Source organism: Asparagus officinalis, chromosome 4 (genome assembly GCF_001876935.1).
Source record: "Asparagus officinalis chromosome 4, Aspof.V1, whole genome shotgun sequence".
Lineage (NCBI taxonomy): Eukaryota > Viridiplantae > Streptophyta > Magnoliopsida > Asparagales > Asparagaceae > Asparagus > Asparagus officinalis.
Window position 1 is genome coordinate 56391820 of NC_033797.1, and position 23589 is coordinate 56415408.

The 23589-nt window shown below is 40.9% G+C and overlaps 1 protein-coding gene across 1 annotated transcript in view; it reads left to right on the forward strand.

Moving 5' to 3' along the window:
• The window catches only part of LOC109837494 (pumilio homolog 1-like), a 29684-nt gene continuing 17327 nt past the window's right edge, over window positions 11233-23589 (forward strand). The window contains exon 1 of the mRNA XM_020405763.1: window positions 11233-11925. Coding sequence (XP_020261352.1) covers window positions 11407-11925 — 519 coding nt within the window. The 5' untranslated portion in view covers window positions 11233-11406. The remainder of the gene's footprint in view (window positions 11926-23589) is intronic.

Consider the following 23589-nt stretch of genomic DNA (forward strand, 5'->3'; position numbering starts at 1 on the left):
ATCAATACCCAGGGAACCATCCCGAATGGCGTCGCACATTTGCTGCATGAAGTTATCCATATTATCAGAATCAGGGAATACGGGGTCCGGTGGAAGCTCGCCCTCGTCATAGTACCCTGGAACATAAAACATGATTACGAATCCCAGAAGGTGAGACATCTTAAAGCAATGAAAACGACGAGATGTTACCTTCCTCTCCATCGGCAATGTCTCCTAAATCCACTCCATAGGGACGCTGGCCGACGTGTGGTTTATGAGCAGTCTTCTTCTTCTTCGGAGTACCAGCCCTCATAAAACCAACGGGTCGTTCATGCATGGACTTGCCACGCGTCTCAACATGCGTGGGAGCTTGGCCACTAAGCCTGGATCTCGCATAACGAGAAGCGAGCGACTCGTGCTCATCGACTGTCCTACCTGGGGTGATAAGAGTCAGTTCGTTGATACCAATTGAAATGGAGAAAGAAGGTTAAAGAGCATGACAAACCTGCATCAAGTTCTTCTTGGTCAGTATCTATGCCCACATACTCCTCCTCAGAAGTCTCGTCCTCGTTATCAGTAGGAGGGAGCTCTTCATCGTCCTTCGTCCTGTCTCCGTTCGAGAGAGAAGGTTTGGCAGGCTTCTTCCCCTGTCTCCTAGCAAGCTCAGCTTTACGAGCAGCCATCATAGCGATCTGGACCGAGTGCTCAGACTGTAACTCTGAAAGACTCCTCACACCTATGGATTCATTGGCGGAAAGGAACCACTTGTAACTGAGGAAAGTAATCATCGGCTGGCGTCTATATGAAGGAAGAGCAAAGTGGGCTCCGGTGCAGCCCACCATAGTCCATAGCCATGCTCGTACGCCGTCAATAAGCCCTCCCTCAACCTTCAAACCACGGCTCGGATTCCCAACATATAGTTGGTCGTAGCCAAACTGACGAGCAAAACGGTAAGGCTCTATGTGGCATTGATTCTTCACCCGGAGAACGAGATACCCAACACGGATGTTCACTAACCAGCGGAAACAACCAATGTCGAGAACAGTCCGATTACTTCTGGGTTTCTCCTCATCAATCAGCACATCACCATAGCGACCCGAAAAGTGAGGAAAACACTTGAAGAACTCCCAGCTCTTACAAACTTGAAGCTCTCGTTGTACATCACTAAATTTTTTCCCGAGCCATTTGCTCCTCTCCAACAGCTGCACGAAAGGAACGGGGACATCAACAACGCTGGGCGCCGACATCAAGTCAGGACGGTGAAGAATAAGCCACGCCATCAGATACGCATAAGGAAGCTCGACCTTCGGACAAATAAGCTCGGTCGATGGCTCAGAACCCACCTGTGTAAAACTACTGACCAGACACCTAAGCCCGCAATGGATGCCAGCAACCATCGCTGGGAGCAGAGAAAGCTCCCTCCCATAAGCTAGCTGAACTGCGGGGAAAAGCACCTCGAGAGGTAAGGCGTCTGAGAACTGGTACGGAACAACACATTTCTTCAACCAGGGGGCAAGATAGCCTGCTAGCAGAGTCCGAGGCTCAATGGATTTCTGTGCACGGTGGAGGAACGAACGAAACTTGGTTCCCGCAGGAAAAGCTCCCTCAGCACTGGCAATGGTGTAAGAACGAGCCTCAGCCTTCTCCATCAACTCATTAATGGCGGTAGGGGTCAAGATGTCTAACTCACGAAGGGGCTCGCCGGAATCACCCTCCAAATTCGGGAACAAATAGACAGCAAACTGCTTCAAGCTGATCTGCTTTTTCCTCTTCGTTGGAGGAGAAATCTTGATCAAGGAGGTATGATAATTGCAGGTGAGGTCCCAAAGAGTATCGTACATATCGGGAGTATCCTTCTTCAACCACTCCAACTGCTGGTTCGAGGGAAAGTACTCCTGGTATGGACAATCCCCCATCGGAAGACCAGAAACCTGATGCATCTCGTGTAAGGCCAACCCTAACTCTCCGCCGCTGGTCAGGATCGTGTTACTGTCAGGCATGTATGTCTCCAACAACGCCAGGAAATGGCGGCAGCTGACCGGGAGTCCATACATGGTGGCTCGTATAGGTGCATACAATCCACTGCTCTTAGTCTTATGATGAGAAGTATATCCACACTGAACTCGCTCAGCATCATCAGTAAGATGCCAAGACATCTGTCGCTCCACGGCCTGTCCCTCCAAATGAGTGAAAGAATACTGACGAGGAATGGAGGGAATATATAGGAGAGCTCCTTCGTCGAGAGTCAGCCAATGCTCCTCGATAAGAGTCAACGTAGCAGATCCTCAGTGTGATCTCCGAACAGAAAGCTGGGCTTCTTTAAAGCCTGAGTAGAAGTAGAATCTGCAGTAAAGGAAGCATCCGTAATCAGCTGGCGTAAGCAATGACGCCCTCCATCCCGTATCAAATGACAGGATTCGTCGGAGCGATCCCTGTCGAACTGAGGGAGTGGACCAATGGCCTGCCTAATAGAAACCGAAGAAAAGACTTCCCTGCTACAACCAGTAGGGGCATGATGAGGGAGGCTGCCCGAGGGGAACTCGACTGCAACAAAACACAAGGATGGAGTCAGAAAATCCATCTGATAAAAAAGCGAGACAAGATCATTCACGGGATAATTGGAGATACGATTTTGAGTGTCCTACACTGAAAGAACGGTATGCATCACCACGTAGATAACATGGTAACATACACCGGCCTATAAGGTGTAAGACGACACGAGATCGCCCCAATATACCAGAAGACTTGAATTGGCTAAGCAAAACAAGTCCGAAACCTCAACCCCCGCGAAGGAGGGTATCGGTTCTTCCTTAATGACCCGCGAAGGGATCAATCAGGGATACAAAAATAAAGATTCTCACCCCCGAAAAAGGAAGCCGCTGGAGGGGAGGATGCTGTAAGAACTTCTTCCTCGCTAGGCCGCGAACGGGAGCGACTCCTAGGAGGTCGAGTTCGACGTGGAGGCATTGAAAATCTGCAATGAAAAGCAGTCAGTCAGACACAATATGAATACACAAAATTTAAAAGGGAAATTAAGAACTTGAACTAAAGTCCTATGAATAAATAGGATTTTATAGTTGAAGTCTAATTAAACCTACAAATTTCGTGCATGCAAAACAATGATTGTCATTTTCGCGGTAAATTTTGGTGAAATACCCAAAACACCCCTCGTGTTCAAGGCTAAATTCAGGTTAAGGACACGCTTGAGTTGGGTCATGGTCATCATATCTGATCATATAGCACCCCCAATACCTCACAATCTTGGTTAATTTTGCAAATAAACCCTTTTTGTAAAATTTAGCCAATCTTGCAAATAGACCCCTCCACAAACCACTTTTGCATAAAAGTCCCCCAAAATTCGGCCATATTGCAAGTTTTGCATAAAACCCCCAAATACTTCGTGCATACACAACCCGTCATCAAAAAATTCTATCTTTCCACAAAACCCAACCTAGTTAAGAGGGTTTAAAGAGAAGAGTTTTAATGTGTTTCTTAGAGGGAAACAATGGTGTATGGAGGGAAGGAAGAAGAAGGAGTTTAAAAGAAGAAAGGATTCCCGCACACCTTTCTCAAAACTTTGGTCATAGGTTTGTGATCTAAACTTTTGGAATTTCAGTCCTGAAATTCCAGCCCTTTTGCAAATAAACCCCCTATACTTTGTGGGACTGCTCTTTTGCAAATAAACCCCTCAAACAACATTGAATCTTTCGCATACCAACACCTCTCAATTTTCGGCCAAAGGGGGCTAAAATTTCAGTCCTAAATTTCAGTCCACTTTGCATAAAAAACCCTCAAATTTCAGTCCACTTTTGCATAAAAGCCCCCCAATTTTGGCTATATTGCAAGTTTGCATAAAAAACCCCAAATTTCGGTTCATACTCACAACCCATCATCATTAGAATAAAAAGTTATGATCTTGACATGTGAATTCATGTTGTATCCCCATTACAAACATAAAGTTACAATCTTTCTTAAAAAAGAAGAGAGTTGTGAAGGGGAACTTACCAAATCAAGAAGCTTTCCTTGAGGTTGAAGATGATGAAACCCTAACTTGGGGGAGAGAATAGTTTCGGCCAAGAGGGGAACAAAAATCCGAAATTTTGTATGGGTTTGGAGAAGGAAACAATGGTGGAGGGATGGAAGGAAGAAGAAGGAGTTTAAAAGAAGAAAGGATTCTCTTTTGAAAATTTGGAAAGAGGGGGAAAACAAAAGAGGAAATAACAAAAAAGGGGGGAAAATTCCAAAAGAGGAAATAACAAAAAGAAGGAAAGAAAAGAAAAAAAAAAGAAAGAAGGGGGGAAAAGTCTCGGCCTTGGAACCGAGACACCCTAAGGTGTCTCGGTTTGGCCGAGACACCCCAAGGGTGTCTCGGTTTGGCCGAGACACCCCAAGGGTGTCTCGGCCAAGTTGAGACACCCTTGGGTGTCTCAACCCAGTTCGAGCCCTCCCGAACCCTTTTCAAGTCCGAATTTACCTATTTTCGTCGGTTGTTGGATATTTCGACAAAATCCACACTAATCAACGCCGAACGGTTCGAAACCCTAGGGTCAACGCCGGTCAACGCGTAACCCTAGGTCAACGCCAGTCAACGTGTTGCGACCAAAAAGTTAACATTCGACGTTCGAAACCCTAGGGTCAACACCGGTCAACGCGTAACCCTAGGTCAACGCCAGTCAACGCGTTACGACCAAAAAGTCAACGTTCGACGTTCGAAACCCTAGGGTTAACGCCGGTCAACGCGTAACCCTAGGTCAACGCCAGTCAACGCATTACGACCAAAAAGTTAACGTTCGACGTTCGAAACCCTAGGGTCAACGCCGGTCAACGCGTAACCCTAGGTCAACGCCAGTCAACGCGTTGCGACCAAAAAGTCAACGTTCGACGTTCGAAACCCTAGGGTTAACGCCGGTCAACGCGTAACCCTAGGTCAACACCAGTCAACGCGTTACGACCAAAAAGTTAACGTTCGACGTTCGAAACCTTAGGGTCAACACCGGTCAACGCGTAACCCTAGGTCAACGCCAGTTAACGCGTTGTGACCAAAAGTCAACATACGATAATCTGAAACCTTAAGTCAGCACAATATGACAAAGATAGTCAATTCAAAGTCAAATCAATGACACGAGCCAAACTCAACTCACTAGTGATAGACTCGAGATTCCGACGACGGCCAGGCGATAAACGCAGCGCCGGAAGAACTTCGGTTATTCGTCAAAGCATCGAATAGACCGAAAATCGAAGGAGCCAAGAGTTGAAGCTAATTACAGGTCCTTTACGCCGACTAAAGGCTGGATCAATCACATCCAAAGTATCCCAGCCTCTTCTATAAAAGAAACGAGTCTGGAACGCTTTGGAGGGGGTATCTGTAGGCATTGAAAATTGCCTATAGGTCTCCACGAACAGCTCAGTGTTAAGGAACAACAATGAACGTCACTATCTGGTTCACAGGAGTTCGACTGATGTCGGTGAACGCTTGAAGTGAACCGACGAACTACGTGAGCTGACAAAATTTCGGAATAACGAAGGCACAGGCTAATCGAGAACCCCGTGATGTTTACAAAAGGAACAACGTCCTTCGTGTCTCATTCATTCTACAGATAATCTAACCATTAGAACTGATAGAACTCTTCGTCGGACTTCCAACGCATTTGGAATCACTCAAATCCGAGTTCAGACGAAGAAGTTACAGCGAAAACGGTCAAACGGGCATTGAAAACGTCTCAAGGCTGAACTGAGGCACCTACGGTGTCTCGGCCAAGTCAAGACACCCCAAGGGTGTCTCGGCCAAGCCCTCATGCCTATAAATACAAGCCTTAGGCCTCATTTTTTCAGATCTGGAATTTTGGAGAATTGGCGAAGCCCTGCCGGAGTGAAGAGTGATCGAGCACTTCAACGTAAGAGAGTTTCTTCGTCAGATCTACATCATCCGTACCCGATCCTTAGTATTATCCCGTTGTGGTAATACTAAGAAGAGCAAATATCTCGCTTTTATCGAGATAGGTGCTTTAAGTTTCTAGATCTCCTCGCGGATCGACTAAGCTCTGGATCAGATCTGATTGCCAGGTAGTCCACGGATATCGACGTCCCCGTCACAGGCTAAAGACCCACGCAAGCAAGAGACGACGAACGGATCTTGTGTTTATTTTCAAGAAAGTTGTAATTTTTATTTCTTTGTTGTTTGAATTCATTTGTAACATTTGAAGTTTAATAAAATCAATGATGAATGCAACTTTCGACGAAAACAGGCATTGAAAATTGCCTATAGGTCTCTACGAACAGCTCAGTGTTAAGGAACGACAATGAACATCACTATCTGGTTCACAGGAGTTCGACTGATGTCGGTGAACGCTTGAAGTGAACCGACGAACTACGTGCGCTGACAGAATTTCGGAATAACGAAGGCACAGGCTAATCGAGAACCCCGCGATGTTTACAAAAGGAACAACACCCTTTGTGTCTCGTTCATCCTACAGATAATCTAACCATTGGAGCTGATAGAACTCTTCGTCGGATTTCCAACGCATTTGGAATCACTCAAATCCGAGTTCAGACGAAGAAGTTACAGCGAAAACGGTCAAACGTTTTTCAGATCTGGAATTTTTGAGAATTGGCGAAGCCCTGCCGGAGTGAAGAGTGATCGAGCACTTCAACGCAAGAGAGTTTCTTCGTCAGATCTACATCACCCGTACCCGATCCTTAGTATTATCCCGTTGTGGTAATACTAAGAAGAGCAAATATCTCGCTTTTATCGAGATAGGTGCTTTAAGTTTCTAGATCTCCTCGCGGATCGACGAAGCTCTGGATCAGATCTGATTGCCAGGTAGTCCACGGATATCGACGTCCCCGTCACAGGCTAAAGACCCACGCAAGCAAGAGACGACGAACGGATCTTGTGTTTATTTTCAAGAAAGTTGTAATTTTTATTTCTTTGTTGTTTGAATTTATTTGTAACATTTGAAGTTTAATGAAATCAATGATGAAGGCAACTTTCGACGAAAACACTCACGACCACTAAATTTCTCCATTGAAGCCTTTGAAAAGTTCCCTCTAGCCTGATCATCCCCACAAAATGATAGCTAGATTCTCATAATGCTTTAAAGACTTATTGATATAACCTTTAAGTCTGCTTTTATTTTTATCCGGCAAACATTAAGTTATAACATGAATAACGTACATGAGAATATAGAAGACAAGACCAACATTTATAGTAATAGATGAACAAAAACTATAAACCTCTTTCCATGTATCAAAACTATCAGGATCTATGACGATAGTTTGTGTTTTCTCATCCCAACCTGCACCATTAATATTACGAGCAACCTGCATATCTTAAAACCCAGTACGAATAGTTTTCATATGATTAACAACACTTTTCGTAACAAAAAGTGTTCCAAAGTGCTTGTTCACTTCAGCGGTTACCATTGCAAATGCATGCTGCTTAAAGTTTTTGTCTGGTTTAAAACCAGACTTTGCCATATTTGCAAGAAAGGGTATGGGCATGTTATCATGAGCAGAGATCCACCATCTGGTTGGGGTCATATTTGCATTATCGGTTTCTGTGATAATTTTTCTTTTCTTATGGGCAAGAGCTTTGATTTTTCTTTTTAGGGCTGCTGAAGTTGCTACTACTTCATTAGTGGCTACTCTGTTATTGCAACCTGAATCAGAAGTATTCCCTGTAACACTAGTTGGAGAAAAAACTAGTCCAGAGGTATTTGAGCCTTGAAATTATTAATGAAAAAATGGTGGACTACTGAGCAAGTTCATGTATGAGGAAATGAGATGATGCAATAGTTACCATCATAGTTGGGCACATTTGAGAAAACAAATGGTGGTTGCACAAATTATGAGGACTGCTACGGCATGAAACTGTGGTTGAACCTACTGCTTGCCGAGAAAGTTGGAGAAGGTGGTGGGGCCAATGAAGTTGGAGATTGATTTGAAGTCCTTCCTTTGTTCAAATTTAACCCATCAATGGTTGATTTATCACCCATTCCTATACTTTCAACAAACATATTTCTCAAAAAAGCAATGTGAGTCATGAAAGACAACATTATGGAAATATGCAGATTGTAATAGATGATATGAAAACATCATATAACAACACACAAACATAATAAGAAGTAGATATGATATTACGACAAGAACTAACTAATACCATAAATACTCTAAGCCACATAAACTTGTGCTTAAAGTCTTAGGTTATACGAACACAAAACATAGAGTAGAATAAATGTCAACTCAAAACAAAGATACACACTACAAATCATAAGGCAATCTCAGTGGTGATACCATGACAGTATTTATCACAATAATCAATCCACATGTCCAAAGCGATTTGATCTCTACGATACTTCCACTCATCTCTTGAGGCATTTTGTTCTCTTTGTGTTTGGTTTTGAGTGAAATCAACAATATCGTTGTCTTCTTCAATTCTCTCTTCACCACCATCATCTTCAATGTTGATGTTCTCATTGAGCAAATCATCGTTTGGATCAATTGTTGCAGTGTAGTTATGGAGAACCATGCATGCTAAAACAATGTCAACTTGTACGGGAAGGGGTAGTGGGGTTTTGCCGTGAGAATCTTGAAGCGATTCTTCAAAATACCAAATGTAGCTTTAATCTTTGACCTCAAAGATGAATGTCTAAGATTGAATAACTCCCTCCTATTTTGAGGTGTTCTCCCCGTTAATTCCTTTAAATGATAACGAACACCACGATAAGGGGGTATAAAACCTAGCACAGTTGTGTACCCCGCATCGCACAGGTAATACTTGGCTATATATTATACACATAAATTTTTATGAGATATGGCTATGTAAATATTGGTGAGGAATATTAATGATTGGGTAATTAATTTGAGGAGTTAACGAAAATGTTACTAGTGTAGACTCTTAAGTCATATGGTTGTGATCTAGATAGAGCATCTTGAAGGATTCTATAGTCATTTGGAGACCCCTCCCACCCAGCTAATACGTAGGTAAACAATTTGTTTGGTGTACAAGTGGTAAGAATATTTTGTGTGACACATTTGCGCCCTCTGAACCGTGCAACAAGACTAGCAGGTAGCATAGCATCCACATGTGTCTCATCTATCATACTTATGCAATCCTATAGAGTACATCAACTTACTATGTTAATGTGAGATATGATTTGATTAGACAAGTATTTGCGTAATTTTATAGTGTGGATGATATACCTTGAAAAATGGGTAATATGATGGATTATTAAGGATCTCTTGTGGCACTTCATTCGGTGCTTGTTTCATATATCGGCCTTGTATGCATGAAATAGCTTGTAATATTCTGTTGAAGTATCTACTAAATGTTTCTCCTGATCTTATAAATTGTGTTCTCACAATATGATTTTTGGATTTATGGCCCAATATATTCAATGTTATTGCAAGCTGCTCTTCTACTGTTATAAGCCTTGAGTCCTTTAAGAGATTGTTTCCTCATAATCTTTGCTAGTTTGATAAAAGCACCTGATCGTATTCTAACAAAGTTTTGACAGCTATCACTATAACCGTGATATACACGATTTATAAATTCATCCCTAATTTTTGATGCCTTATCTATTCTTCGCTTGGTCTAGACTGTATTGATCTACGTCGGCACTTCATTCTCCTCAAGAATGTCAAATACTAAAATCATGACAGAAAATGCAGCCCCAACATATATCCTTAAAACAACCTCTTCATCATCAAAATCACCATCCATCTACAATTTTCACTTATAAATTAAAAAACCAAAGAATATGATGCCTTTTTAATAGCATGCTTAGATCATTAAAGAATAAAGAGAAGCACAGTTGCATGAAATAATAATATCACAATAGAAAGAAATAAAATGTAAATGCAGTACATGACACAAACTCACTATGAATACACCCATAAATGCATAACTCATTCACCAACAGCTATTACGCATAGCAAAAGTGCTAGGAAAAATACATGAAGATGGTGCATGAAATATGTCGTGTATGGCTATGGTCTCAATACCCGTAAAGCTTAGAAAATAAGCATCATAAATTTCATAACTATCATCATACATATATAGAAACAAGCATTTCTGAGAGACAAGATGGACGAGCAACAGACAACAATTAACTGGAGGAAGTCACCAAGCAGTACCTCACAAAAGACCTAATCTCAATTTTTATTGTTGATGAACAAATTAAGTCAAACTTCTATCAATTTTTTCGATGATGAACAACAATTAACAGAAGAAAGTCACCAAGCAGTACAACTATAGACATGCAGCAACAAGAAAAATTTAGTCAAATCCCCAAATCTTAGATTTTTGTTGATGAAAAATACTTAACAATTTGTTGCATGTTGAAAAATTAACAACACAATGCTCTCAAAGCAAGAGGAAGGGTAAATGATTAGAGATCGAACCTCTTGCAGATGAAGTTGAGTGAGATTCAGTAAACACCACAAATTCATATATGCAATTAGCAAATCTGACGAAGCAACAAGTAGAAGAAGAAGATACAACCGTAAAGACTCTGCCTGTTTAGCAAATCTGCCAAAATTTACTCAAAATCTGCCCGAATCGGTGTCGCCCTAGCCATTGCTTTGATTTTTCATCATCTAGAAAGGAAAATTGATGAAGCAATCCCGAAATTTAAGGGGCGACTGCAAATTTATCTGTGAGCAATGGAGTCTTCGAGAGGGAGAATGGTGAAAATGATGAGAGGAAGACGGAGAGGAGAACCCTAAACCATTTCCCCCTTTTCACTTCCCGCGGGTCTCGAAACAGTGAGCCGCCAAATTATTTAGCTACAGTGCATTTCTCACCCATTTCAGACGCGAAGGGCCTGAAATAGGGTTTCTACAAATCCCGACGTGGCACCGCATTTCATCCCTCATTTCTTTAAATCACCCAACGAAACAAACGCTAGAAATAAAAAAGAGTAGAAATCAAAATCCGATGTAGCTCTGTTGTCAGATTTCAAATGCTCCATTTCTCTTTTTTTATTGAGCAAACAAACAACCCCTAAAGAAAAAACCCATAATTTACTTCCCTCAGTAAACAACCAGCCGTAAAGAAAAATCAATGGGCACATGCCTTGTCCCTTTCCTTCATTATGACTGGATTACAGTTTTACCCGTGAAGAAACTAATCACACACAATTATACCCGTCCAAAGCTAATCCAACCGTCTAGATCAACCCCACATAAAACTAATTTAGTTACATTTCCCTTTTTACCCCTCTCTCCTCCTTCCGCCACTCCTCTTCACCTTTCTCTTCTCTCTGCTCCGCAATCGAATAAAAAAAAGGATATATTTTTTTTCTTCCCACAACAAACCCTAAACCATCAAGCAGCTCCTTTTATAGCAACTGAAACCCTAAAACTCATCAAACTTCTCTACCCATCATTTGGATGCGGGAACTCTCTTAAAGGCCTAGGCTTCCAACGATGATCACGGAGAACTCCTCAAATTTTGATGACTTCGAGAAAGATCTCGAAGCTTTGCTGAGTGAGAGTCATCTAAGCAGGGAATCATCTCTAGATCGCGAGCGAGAGCTCAACATTTACAGGAGCGGCAGCGCTCCGCCGACGGTGGAGGGGTCGAGGACTGCGATTCGGAGCTTGCTGGGCCCCGTTAATGGCGAGGGATTGATGTCTGATGAGGAGCTGAGGGCTCATCCTGATTATTTGTCGTACTACTATTCAAATGATAACTTGAACCCTAGGTTGCCGGGGCCTTTGATGTCGAGAGAGGATTGGCGAGTGGCTCAGAGATTTAGGACGACGAACTCGGCGATTGGGGATAGAAGGAAGGGATTGGGGATTGGAGGTGAGAGCTCTCTGTTTTCGATGCAGCCGGGGTTGCCTGGGGGAAATGAGGAGAAGGATTGGGGCAATGGTGGGATAGTTGGGCTTGTGGATGTCGGCTTAGGAAACAGAAGGAAGAGCTTTACAGATGCAATTCAGGTCGAAAAGTTTCATCTTTTGCACATGTGTACTTGTATTTAGTTGTTGAGATGATGCGAGTGATGCTAGTGGTTATTCATACATGTTTGACACTTGGTAGGGAGGTTACAAATAGGTGTTTGTTTTAGGCCTCATATTTTTTTTCCAGCTTACATTGTGAGGTACTTTTGATGTTTGGGTGAACTGACATTGCTTACGAGTGTTTATAATGCCATGATTAAGAAGAACAAAGTGGACTTTCCCTTGCTGTATGTGCTACACTTTATTTCCATATTAGGAATGAAGAGATACATGGAGGGGATTGAATGGTAGAAACCAAAGGATTACATGTAAACCTTTTAATTAAAAGTACCTGATAGATTTTAAAGTTTAAAATGCTAATCCTGCCAAGATACAGTTTTTCAGTCAGTCTCAAGGAGGTAATCATGCTTCTTAGTGTTGCTCCTTTCTTGCCTGCATGTTAATTGTATACATCTTACAGGCTTACTATTTCAATTGTTGGAATTTACAGCGTACTTGGTTAGTCTTTGTAGCCTGTGTGTAATAGATTCGGTCACTGTGTCCATGAATCCTTCTAGACTTGGCACGCTATCAAGGTTTTAAATGTCGGACGGCGGGTTCATGTCGGACGGCTGAAATCCACGCGGATAGCTAAAATCGGGGATATATCGGGGGACATGGACTAAATATCGGATTGCCATATCGGGTGGTACGTGTATGTATTATATTATGTCCTAAATGTTATCTAAGCATTCCTAAATTCAATATAAGCATACTTTATAAATTCTATAGACTAAACATATAAAAAAATAAATAATATATGATGTTTAGGGTCACTAACCGATTGTAGAAATTTGATTCTCGATTGCATCTTGAAACCATTTGGGTGCTTGACCTACAAAATAAGAAAACATTGTTAGTAAACATAGAATAGCATATAAAGAATAAAGCAAGTAACATATAAGATATAACATATAGAATGAAGATCACTCACAAGACTCATATCAAACATAAGCAAATCAAAACAAACAAACAAACAAGTTTTTAAAGCTACAAATAGTTTATAATTGTTTAACATTCAAGAGCAAATCCATAATAACATAAAAGCTAAGATAACTAGAAAGTCTAGAATCAATCTTCATCGTGATCAAAAGTAAGATCATCATCCTTATCCGAATCCGTGAATAATGCATCCATCTCTTTTTCCTCGTCATCTTCCATCGGCTCCTTTCCTTTTGATGAAGATGATCCCGACTTCTTCTTTCTTTTATACATTTGCAACCTTCCATTCTTTCTCTTTCTTGGATTAGCTCCCGAAATATCTCCAACTTGCCTAAAAATCAAACACTCTCCTAGAAATACTTCATCATTACTATTATTCCTCTCCTCACCCAACAACCATTCGGAGACCCTTTCCTCATCATCGTAGGCGGTTAAAGGATCTCTATCTATAATGGCATGCTTGTTCTTCAACTTTGCATTGAACTTGACAAAGACTAAGTCATGAAGTTTTTTATGAGTTAGCCTATTCCTCTTCTTCATATGAATCTACAAAATAAAATCATGAATTAACATAAAAAACTAGTCATCAAATACTACAATACAAGCCTACAAGACTATTAAAATTTAAGAATTAATATTACCATCTCAAATGTACTCCAATTTCTTTCATAAGCCGATGAGCTAGTTGTTAAGCCCAAAATCTTCATTGTCATCTTCCTCAACTCGGGAGTATCGTTTCCATAAAGCCTCCACCAAGTAACTAGTCAATTCATAATTAAATAAATTTAGTAACTTATAAATTCAAAATAGAGGTCAATGAATTAATTTAAAGGAGAACATAAATTTACCCGGACAATCACCCTTAGTAGCTCCTCGCCTTGTAAATTGATCCCCAAGTGACCCTAGACATTCTTGATAATTAGGTATTTGATCTCTAATCTTTGTGAAAGTCGCATGGTCATCGGGATAGAGTCTATGCATACACTCCACCATGGCTTTCATGAAGCTTCCATCACCTTCAATGTCCGTGTAAGCCGGGTAATAGAAAAAATGTTTCAAAAAGTAGCCCGCTTTATGTAGCGTTTCACTAAGATTTTTCTTAAATCTTGGCTCAATCATTTTCAATATGGGATTGTATTTCTTCCCATCATCCCCAAGGGTCACTTTCAACTCCTCCATAGCCACCAACATGTCCCCATATATAAATCCCATTGAACCGATTTTATCACTATTCGCTCTTTAAAGAACCTTCACAGAGGAGTGAATACTTTGAGGGCAAAGTCTATATTATCCCAAAACTTGTTGCTAGCAATTATCTCCGCAACCTACAAACATACAAAAAAATCCAATCAATGAAATATAAATGATCAAATAAATAAAATGAATACAATTAAAATATATCTTTTTGCCCACCGATGTTCTTGAAAGGCTACAATCTGTCCATTGTTCAGAGATAAACATTTGCCTCATCTCTTTCTTATGATCTCTTAATGACTGTAGAGAAAGAAACGTCGTAGCAAACCTTGTAACCGCCGGTCTCACAAGTTCACCCTTAGTTAACTCTCTAAATAATTGAAGAGGCTTGGTGTGATTATATAAGAACACTGATACACTTCTCCCTATTAAAATGGCATTACGAATGAGTTTTATCTTAGCTATATCGGACAACATCAAGTTCACTGTGTGCAACACAAGTCCTCCAAAATATATTTGGCCTCTTCTCGACCAACAACTTAGAAGCTGTCATATTGTTTGAAGCTACATTAGTGACTATCTGCACCACATTTACCTCCCATATATGATCAATAGTTTTGTCTACAAAGTCACAAATATATTGAGCATCGTGCTTATCTGCTGATGTATGTGAAGACAAAAAACAAGCTCTCTCAGCAGAATGTACAACTATGTTCATGATGCTTTTAGACTTCCGATCACTCCATGCATCAGTCATTAACTAGCAACCATTGACAACACAAGTCCTTTTAAAGTTTTCAACAATTTCTTGTCTCATCCACTTCTTTTTGCAAATGTCTCAGTTCATACATCGATGGAGCTTGTAAATGACTTCCAAACAAGCCAATACTTTGTAACATTGATGGAAAGAGCGAATCGTGGCGGTATGAAATGGAATGTCGGCTCATAGAACCATTTGAAGATGTATCGCAATACATCCTCCCTTTTCTTCTTTTTAAGCTTGGAGTCCACCGTCGGTTGTTTCCCATTTGCTACTATTTAGGCAATCTCCTTGGGAGAACGAGCGACGAAGGAGTTCATTGGTCCAATTACCTTGTGGGAGGATGACGAGCTTTTTTGACTAAATGAGATTGAGTTATGCTCCTCATCCTCCCCAATATGCACGTCACTCAACAAGTTATGCATTTTCATCTCCTCATCCTTGCTCTTCTTTGCATTATCTATAATTTCGGAAACTTTTGCCTTAACATCATCATGAACTTTCACACATGGCGCACAATTTCCCTTCTTTCCGGCTAGGTGTTGTTTGAATCGGCTAATTCTGCCATTGAGAATTTGAGTACAATAGTTGCATTTAACTTTGTATCGGAACCAACTCTCTCCCCCATATAGCTAACGTGGATCTTTATCGCCCATTTTTTTGGTGTTGTTGACGGTCTAGTAGATCATTGTCCTTCGGACGACATGATTCTACAAAAATTATAAGAGAGAAATAATAGGTTAAACTATTAAAATAAGAAGAAGGGGGAAAAAGAAAAGAAAATGAAAAGGGAAAACAAAGAAAGAAAGCAACATGTAAGAGGGTGATATTAGGTTACAACAAGAAAGAAGGAAATTGTGGCATAACTATTTACTTGCAATGAATATTTGCCATTGAAGATGAGAAATGAATATGTAATTTTTCTTCCATTTTGAATTTATAATGTAAATTTCCTTATACTCGCTCATCATTCAGATTTGCAGTTTATCAAGATGTCACTAGCACATAGCATTTCAAGTTTAGGGTGACATCCATATCGTAACAAGGTTCCTAAACTCGATGTGAGATTTCAACAGTCAAGACAAAATAAAAACAATTATGTACATCCTTGACAAAATAAAAACAATTATGTACATCCTTAACCACATCTCAGGCTTCTGAAAATCTAAATGATACACAAATACATAACTTAGCCTTCAACTATATATAAGACAATTTGATATGAAACGATGTGCGTGTATTCAGGAGATCAACAATCTAATTAAAGTTTCACGATGTTTCACCAACTAAATCACGATCGTGTAGGAAATAGATTCAAAATTCCTTAATATTGAATTAAATTGCAAGTGTAGTTCTAGACTAATTGAATCTTATTGAAATTAAACGCAATTCAAGTTACGATGGTATTATTCGAATCTCAATATCAAAATTCAGTAAAATGTAGAGTCAACAGATTACACACCTCATCAATTATAAGGGAGCAGCAAATAATTGGTAATAAATTAGAGATGTAATCTAAATGATGAACCTAATAATATTCTAATAGTTGAAGAGGAGACTACCTGATAGAATCCGTGGTTTGGACTCACTCCTATCACCTCCTTACCGATTCCTTGTTGTGCAGATACATCGGATTTGATGATTGAGACGCTGGTGGAGTTGGGTGGCGGCATGGAGTGGCGGCTCGTGGTCAAGGCGTTAATGGGGGTTGGTCGTTGGTTGGTTGGTTGCGAGTCGCTGGGCGTCAGAGGAGATGGGGAGGAGGTGGTGCTGGTTGGAGCTCGTCGTCATGACTCACTTGATTAATCATTAATTTTTGATGATTCATTGCATGACTCATAGGATGAGTCATTCATATCATGAACACATTTCACTCTATAAATATGAGCTCTTTTTCTTATGGAAAGGTTAATGAAAAATTGGCTAAGTGTTTTTTTCCATAAGAGAATAAAAGAGAGCTCTCCTCTTACTAAACTTTAGCAATCTTTGAGCAAGAAGAAGTAGTAGGATTTTAAGAACCCCGGGGTGGATATCTTGTCTTGTGTCTTAAGAAGACTCTCATTTTATCAAGCTCACTTGAAGACTTGAAGATCCACTACAAGGAGATTTTCTACTACAAGGAGCAAGAATGGGAGACGGAAGCCGAGAGAAAAATTAGGTTTTTTTCTCTTTTTTTTTAATAATGAGAGGTTGTGATGTGTTTGAGAGTAAATGGGTGGTTGGGATGTATTTCTGGGGATTTGAATGGAAGTGGGGTTTGGATTGCAGCGGGATAAAAAAACTAGGGTTTCACACACTTGGATTTAATATTTGGGTTTCACACACCAAATACGTAGAGGGAGAATTTTTATTTTTAGAGAAAACTCAAATATTTTATTTTTTTTCAAAAAATTCATTACTTTGCTTACAAACTAACCCGCCTTTAAATAGGCTTACAGAATGTTTCATCTCTCTCCACATCCGATGTGGGACTAAAAATAAAGCTCTTATTAAGCAAAACTAAACTACAACTCTTATTAAAAGAAAACAACTGAAAATACAGACTCGACTCCATCTTAACTAAAACCACATAGCAGAAATCTGATGCAAAGCTAAAATACGACGTCTCCTGCGCTGATAAACATGTCGAAAATCCCATGCACGTGCCTGGATGTTCGCATCATTCTCCCCAGGTGGGAGAGAACTCGACCCCGTCGAGTCAGGAGTAGAAAACCTATCATATCGCTCCAGAAGGTCTGGATCAATCCGTTGTAAATCACTGCGGTCGAGCCACATATCCTCAGCAGGCGATTTCCCTTTCCAACGAATTAGATATTGTCAGGTTTCGCCATCTCCAGTAGATATAACTTCATCATCTAAAATATTATCAATTGTGTCTGCTAGATTGGGATAAATATCTGGGAGAGGGGGAAGTGATGAGCTCTTAAAAGAAAGGTCAGAGGAAGGCTCATCAACCAATGGGTTGCTGGGGTTAAAATCAAGACCCTTATAATTCACTAAATCCTCGACACTATAGCTTTTTGAAGGAAGATCTATAACATAAGCATTGTCATTTAATTTCTTTAAGATTTTAAAAGGTCCAGCACTACGAGCATGTAACTTTTTGACAGTTCCTGGAGGAAACCGTTTCGGACGAATCCGAACCATCACAAGATCACTAATATTAAAAGTTTTAAATCTCTTTCTTACATCAGCTCGTAATTTATAATTAACATTGCTCTTTTCAATTCTATCACTGAACTCCTTGTGTAATTCGTGCATATGGGATGCAAATGCAGATGCAGACTCAGATAACCTATATTGATTAGCCATGGGAATGAGGTCAATGGGTTGCGTAGGTCTAAAGCCATACACTACTTCATGCGGACTCTTACCCGTTGTCCTATTAACGGATGAATTATATGCAAACTCACCGATGGATAATTTCAGATCCCAGTTCCCAACATGCACACCAAGGGTACACAAGAGATTTCCTAAACTCCGGTTGATAACTTCAGTCTGGCCGTCAGTTTGAGGATGAAAAACAGTGGAGAATGAGCTTTGTGCCTAACTTATGCTAAAGAGTTTTCCAAAAGTAACCGGCGAACTTCACATCTCTATTAGACACAATAGTCTTTGGCAAACCATGCAATTTGACAATGCTATCAAACAAATTTTGGGCCACTCTCGAGACATCACACGTTCTAGAACCAGGTAGAAAATGAGCCATCTTGGAGAACCGGTCAACCACAACAAGGATTGAATCGTGTTTTCTGAGGGTTTTCGGGAGACCTAACACGAAATCATGCTAAGATCTTGCCATGGGCAATCAGGGACCGGCAGTGGAGTGTACAAACCAGTGTTCTGTTTTCGTTGTGTTGCTAATTGGCAGATATGACATCTCCCAACACAATTGATAACATCGCGTTTCAAACTGGGCCAATGGAATCGATATTCTACGGCTTCAATGGTCTTTTCGTTTCCAAAGTGCCCAACTAAACCCCCAGCATGCAATTCCCACACAAGAAATTCTCGCAGAGAAGTCTGCGGAATGCACAATCTACGGCCTAGAAATAAGAATCCATCTTGAAGGATGTAGCCGTCAATTTTCTGATTCGTCCCATCATCTACATTGTATACATCTCACCAAAGTCGGGACACGACTCATAATCCATCTTAAGTCTCTCAAAACTAACAACTGTGGATAATTTTGTCAGGACATAGATTCGTCGGCTGAGAGCATCAACAGCCTTGTTCTCAACTTGCTTTATGTCGCAAGGTGAAGGTGTAATCCTGAAGAAATTCAACCCAACGTGCATGACGTGAATTCAACTTTACTTGGAGTAAATATATCAAAGGGATTCATGATCTGAGTATATGATAAATTCTTGCGGCATCAGGTATGGCGCCAATGGCGAAGTGATTGAATTACAGCGTAAAATTCTTTGTCATAGGTGGTGTATCGCAAACGTGTACCATTCTCTCTTTGATTTTCAAAAATGCTTTGGTGGCTTCGCATGATCACTCAAATTCACCTTTCTTCAAACAGGCGGTGATTGAAGTCATGATCGTACTAAATCCCTTGATAAACCGACGGTAAAAGGTAGCGAGCCCGTGAAAGCTTCTCACATCACGAATGTTCTTGGGCTCGGGCCAGTCATTTATCGCTTTGACTTTCTCAGTATCTGTAGATACTCCTTCAGCGGAGACTACAAACCTTAGGAACTGAACCTGTGTGGTAAGAAAGGTACATTTCTTTGGATTCGCATATAGTTCTTCCTTCCTTAGTATAGAGCAAACTTGTCGCAAATGGTTGAGATGTTGATTGCGAGATCGACTGTAAATGAGGATGTCGTTAAAGTAGACTACAAAAAATTTACCCATGAACGGACGTAGTACTTGCGTCATCACTCGCATGAAAGTACTCGGAGCATTGGTCAATCCGAATGGCATGACCATCCATTCGTATAACCCATCCTTCGTTTTCAAGGCGGTCTTCCATTCATCTCCAGGACGAATGCGGATTTGGTGATAGCCACTCTTTAAATCAATCTTTGAAAAGACAGTAGCGCCAGACATCATATCAACATATCATCCAAACGTAGGATAGGAAAATGATACTTCACCGTTATCTTATTGATGGCACGACTATCCACACATACGCCACGATCCATCTTTCTTTGGCGTCAGCAAAGTGGGAACCACGCAAGGACTCATGCTCTCTTGGATAAAACCTTTCTTTAGCAACTCATCAACTTGCCTCTTGAGTTTAGCATGTTTAGTAGGATTCATCCTATAATGTGGCAAATTGGGAAGACTCACTCCAGGGACCAGATCAATAGTGTGTTGAATGTCACGCATTGGTGGTAACTTGTCTGGGAGATCTTCAGGAAAGACATCAGCAAATTCCGTGATCATAGGATCGACTTCAGGAGGAAATGAGGTGCTAGATTCCTTAGTGACCTCCCTGGCTGTGAGTATCATGACCGTGACTCCCTTTTCAAACTCTTGAGGGATCTCCTTTGCCGTGATCAAGCTAACACCGTTATTTTTTTTACTGCAACTAGTTTTTGTTCGGGTTGTTTAGCGTTAGGTGCACTAGGGAGTAACTTGATCTTCTTTCCTTAATGTTCAAAATGACACGTGTTTGACCGACTGTAGATAGTTACATCATTATCATACAACCATGGTCGCCCAAGGATGACATGACCCACATCCATGGCCACAACGTCACACCAAATCTTATCTTTATAGACATGGTTTTAAATATCGACCGATAATCTGATATTATCGTCGAGTTATCGGATTTGGAAGCTTTCCGCTAGGATAAGTAGGATTTTTAACCGGTTATCATTTTTATGAGTTTATCGGTGAGTTATCGGCGATAAAGGCACTTATCGACCGATTAGAGAGGCTAAAAATATCGACTTTATCGGCGTGAGTTTTGAGTTGAATTTCTTAGCGAGTTCTTAAACCCGACCCAACCTGACCCGCTTTTGACAATAAAATAAAGTTTCTAACTTCAAGTTCAGCCCTAATCCTTCGTGAATCTCTCTCCCTCTCTGTGCGGCTGTTCTCCAAGCCTTCGAGCCTTTTCGAACTACATCGAGCTCAAGATCTATGTTCTCCTCTAACTCCGTTGACCTCGTCGTTCGCCTCCTCGACCTCGAAGCTCACGTACACTGACGTCACTCGCCTCCCCGCCTCAAAGCTCACCTCCGCCGACATCGCTCACCTCCCCAACATCGAAGCTCACCTTCACTGACGTTTATATTTCATTAAGCATGGTTAGATTATATTTTTGGTTATTATATTATATATATACACCATCCAATATATCACTTCGATAAATACTACTTATCCCCGATATATCCCCGATTTTTGCTATCCGATAAGGATTTTGACCGTTTGATAAATCCCCGATAACCGATATTTAAAACCTTGCTTGTAGAGATTAAAGTTTATCGGCACAAGGCATCTTTGTTTGACGTCTAGTACGGTAGAATCAATCCATGTGACTTTATAAGGGTGCGGATGAGGTACAACTTTCAGACCAAACTTCGCGAGTCCGTATACGATATTGCATTGATGCAACTTTCACTGTCCACAATAACTTTACATGATTTTCCTCCTATCTTTGTGAATGTGTGGAACATGTTTGTTCGTCTCCAATCATCCTTATCCTTTGGTTGGGACAAGGCACATTTAACGATTGCTAGTTGACTTGACGGTGTTGATCGAATGCAACTAAGACTAATATCATTCTCGTCAAATTCCTCACTTGAATCGAAATCCTCTTCTTCCACATGATAGACGAATTCATCTGTCTTTGACTCTAATTCTTCTATAGGCTCTCCGTTGACAATGACGATTTTAACTGGACTTGGACAGTTAGCGGCCACATGTCCATACCCTTAGCATTTGTAACATTTGGTAGTGGAACTAATCTTTGAGAAATTCCTTTCAGTGCCCTTGCTTTTGTTATCCCGTTCTTTACTCCCACTCGAGGCGTCGATGTTCTGTGATGATGTTTGAGTTTGAAATCAAGTTGGATATTGACTCAAAGTATGTTTGTGCCCTTGCACGGAATTCTTGAAAGTAGAGCTAGACCTCGTAGTATCTAAATCCTGAACTACGACATAGACTTTCTCAAGCTCAGAAATTCTTCGAATAAAGAGTTCATTTCGCAAATCTTCTCGAAGTTCGGCTCTAAATCAGGAGAGTTTGGTGTGTATTCTCAGTGTTCAAAGCATTACACTTAATTTGGAACTCTTCAAATTGAGTAACATAATCCTTAGCGGATTTATTACCTTGTGTAAATCGGTTCCAGTTGTCGAGAATGCGATCGTGGTAAGAGACAGGTACATATTTCTCTTTCAGCCTGTCTTTCGTAACCGCCCATGTGTTGATGGGACCCATTTGGCGAGCTACTTTCATCATTTCCAGGTTAGCCCAGTATTGGCTAGCTTGACCCGTTAGCTTCATTGCTGCAAATTTAACTCTTCTCTCTTCGAAAAGTGGATACCAGTTGAAGTAATCGTCTACTTGTCGGATCCATTCCAAGAAATCTTTAGGCTCCGATCAGCCATCAAAAGTGGGAACGTCCAGCTTAATGCTCTTTAGGTATTGTTCATCAGGGTCTTGAGCATTACGTCTTTGGTAGGTTCTCATCGGCACGTGCTCTTCATTTTGTTCGTTGTTTTGCGTCCCGCGTGTTTCTAACCTCTGCAATCTCTCATGCAATGTCTCACGATCTTCTTGTTGAGATTGACGAACTTCGTTCACGGCTTGGGTTAAAGAGTTGAGTTGACTTATGAGGTCGGCTCTAGGGAACGTGTTAGAATCCATTCTAAAATTGTTCGACTCGCTAGACTCTCCTAATAAATAAGGTATACCACTACGGAGTGACATGTACTAATCACGTCCAAACAAACTAAATGATGCACTTTTTATTTATTTATTAATGCAATTGTAGATAGAATAATTAATGCAAACTAAATATGATGCAATTTTCTACCTAACCGTGCTTTGATACCAAAATGATGTGAAACGATGTGCGTGTATTCAGGAGATCAACAATCTAATTGAAGTTTCACGATGTTTCACCAACTAAATCACGATCGTGTAGGAAATAGATTCAAAATTCCTTAATATTGAATTAAATTGCTAGTGTAGTTCTAGACTAATTGAATCTTATTGAAATTAAACGCAATTCAAGTTACGATGGTATTGTTCGAATCTTAATATCAAAATTCAGTAAAATGTAAAGTCAACAGATTACACACCTCACCAATTATAAGGGAGCAGCAGATAATTGGTAATAAATTAGAGATGTAATCTAAATGATGAACCCAATAATATTCTAATAGTTGAAAAGGAGACTACCTGATAGAATCCGTGGTTTGGACTCACTCCTATCACCTCCTTACCGATTCCTTGTGCAGATACATCAGATCTGATGATCGAGACGCTGGTGGAGTTGGGTGGCGGCGTGGAGTGGCTACTCGTGGTCGAGGCGNCGAGGCGTTGATGGGGGTTGGTCGTCAGTTGGTTGGCCGCGAGTCGCTAGGCGTCAGGGGAGATGGGGAGGAGGTGGTGTTGGTTGGAGCTCGTTGCCGGCAGAGAAGATGGGGGAAGGTGGTTCTGTTTGGGGAAGGAGGGGAAGGTGGTGCTGTTTGGGGAAGGAGAGGAAGGCGGGAGTTGGGGCTATTCGGGAGGTGGCGGTCGCG